At 35.5% G+C, this 1,065-nt stretch overlaps 1 protein-coding gene across 1 annotated transcript in view; it reads left to right on the forward strand.

Moving 5' to 3' along the window:
* Positions 1–708: 708 nt before the first annotated feature.
* FBXO47 (F-box protein 47) overlaps positions 709–1,065 on the forward strand; it is a 16,047-nt gene continuing 15,690 nt past the window's right edge. The window contains exon 1 of the mRNA XM_044676167.1: positions 709–886. Within this exon, the coding sequence (XP_044532102.1) occupies positions 709–886 (178 nt within the window). The remainder of the gene's footprint in view (positions 887–1,065) is intronic.

The raw sequence follows: 1,065 nt of genomic DNA on the forward strand, positions 1-1,065 counted from the left end.
TGCCACCTAGCTGTCCCATTTAGCTGGCAATCCTGAATAGCAAATGACTAAAGTACAAGAATTCCATAAAGGGAACTATGTAAATTGAAAATCCTATTAATTGAAACCAAAATTTTATCCCTTTTGATATGGGAAAATGCTTATAACTTATCATTTGGGCATTTAAAAAATATCATAGTACTAGATCAAAAACTGAAAGTCATCTCCCAGGCCATCCAGTTCAATTTCCTCATTATATAAATGAGGCTTAGAGAAGTTAGGTAATTTATATAAGATCAGGTTTAACTAGTAACAGAAGCAGTGTGATTCAGTTTAAAAAAAAAGAAAAAAAGGCAATTCTCTTTGGAGTCAGAAGACCTAAGTTAGAGTTCCCTTCAAGCTCTAAATCCTATAATGCTAAGCAAGTCCAACCATGGAAAGTGGATAGAATGCCAGTTAATGTAAGTGGAAGTGAGGGATAAGAAGGAAGGTATTTCAGGTTTAGGGAAGACTGTATGAATGGGGGAAATGGAGTTAATAAATTGAACCACTTTATGAAAACAAAGTCTAGTTTGGCTGGAACGAGAAGAGGAAAGGTTGCAATAGTAAGGTGATGCTGGATTCATTGAAATTTTCATCTTCTTTGGATTTCATTTGCTTTAATTCTCTTCCCTCTATGTCCCCTGCATTTTTTTTTAACTAGGAGAAATTTATGGGATAAGGAAAATGATGACATCCATTGTAAACACCAGCTTCACCTTGATTCCCAACCAGAAATACAGACGTAGTAACCGACGATCCAGTCATTCTTATATCATTGGCTCAGATTCTCAAAACTTATCAACTCTTGGGAATTTTAAAGCATTGCCATTAGAGCTTTTCCAAATAATTTTGGAATATCTGTCAGGTGAGATTTTAGGAGAGGAAATATTGCTGTAAGTAAACTATTAGCATTCACTATTTCCATTTTCCCTAAGAAACTATACTTTTTGGTGGGCCCTGCTAAATTTTTGATGTATTGCAACCTAGGTTAAAATAGTTTCTAAACAATTTTCTGTAGATTCCTATGACGGGGGGGGGGGGGGG

This window comes from Gracilinanus agilis, chromosome 4 (assembly GCF_016433145.1).
Source record: "Gracilinanus agilis isolate LMUSP501 chromosome 4, AgileGrace, whole genome shotgun sequence".
NCBI lineage: Eukaryota > Metazoa > Chordata > Mammalia > Didelphimorphia > Didelphidae > Gracilinanus > Gracilinanus agilis.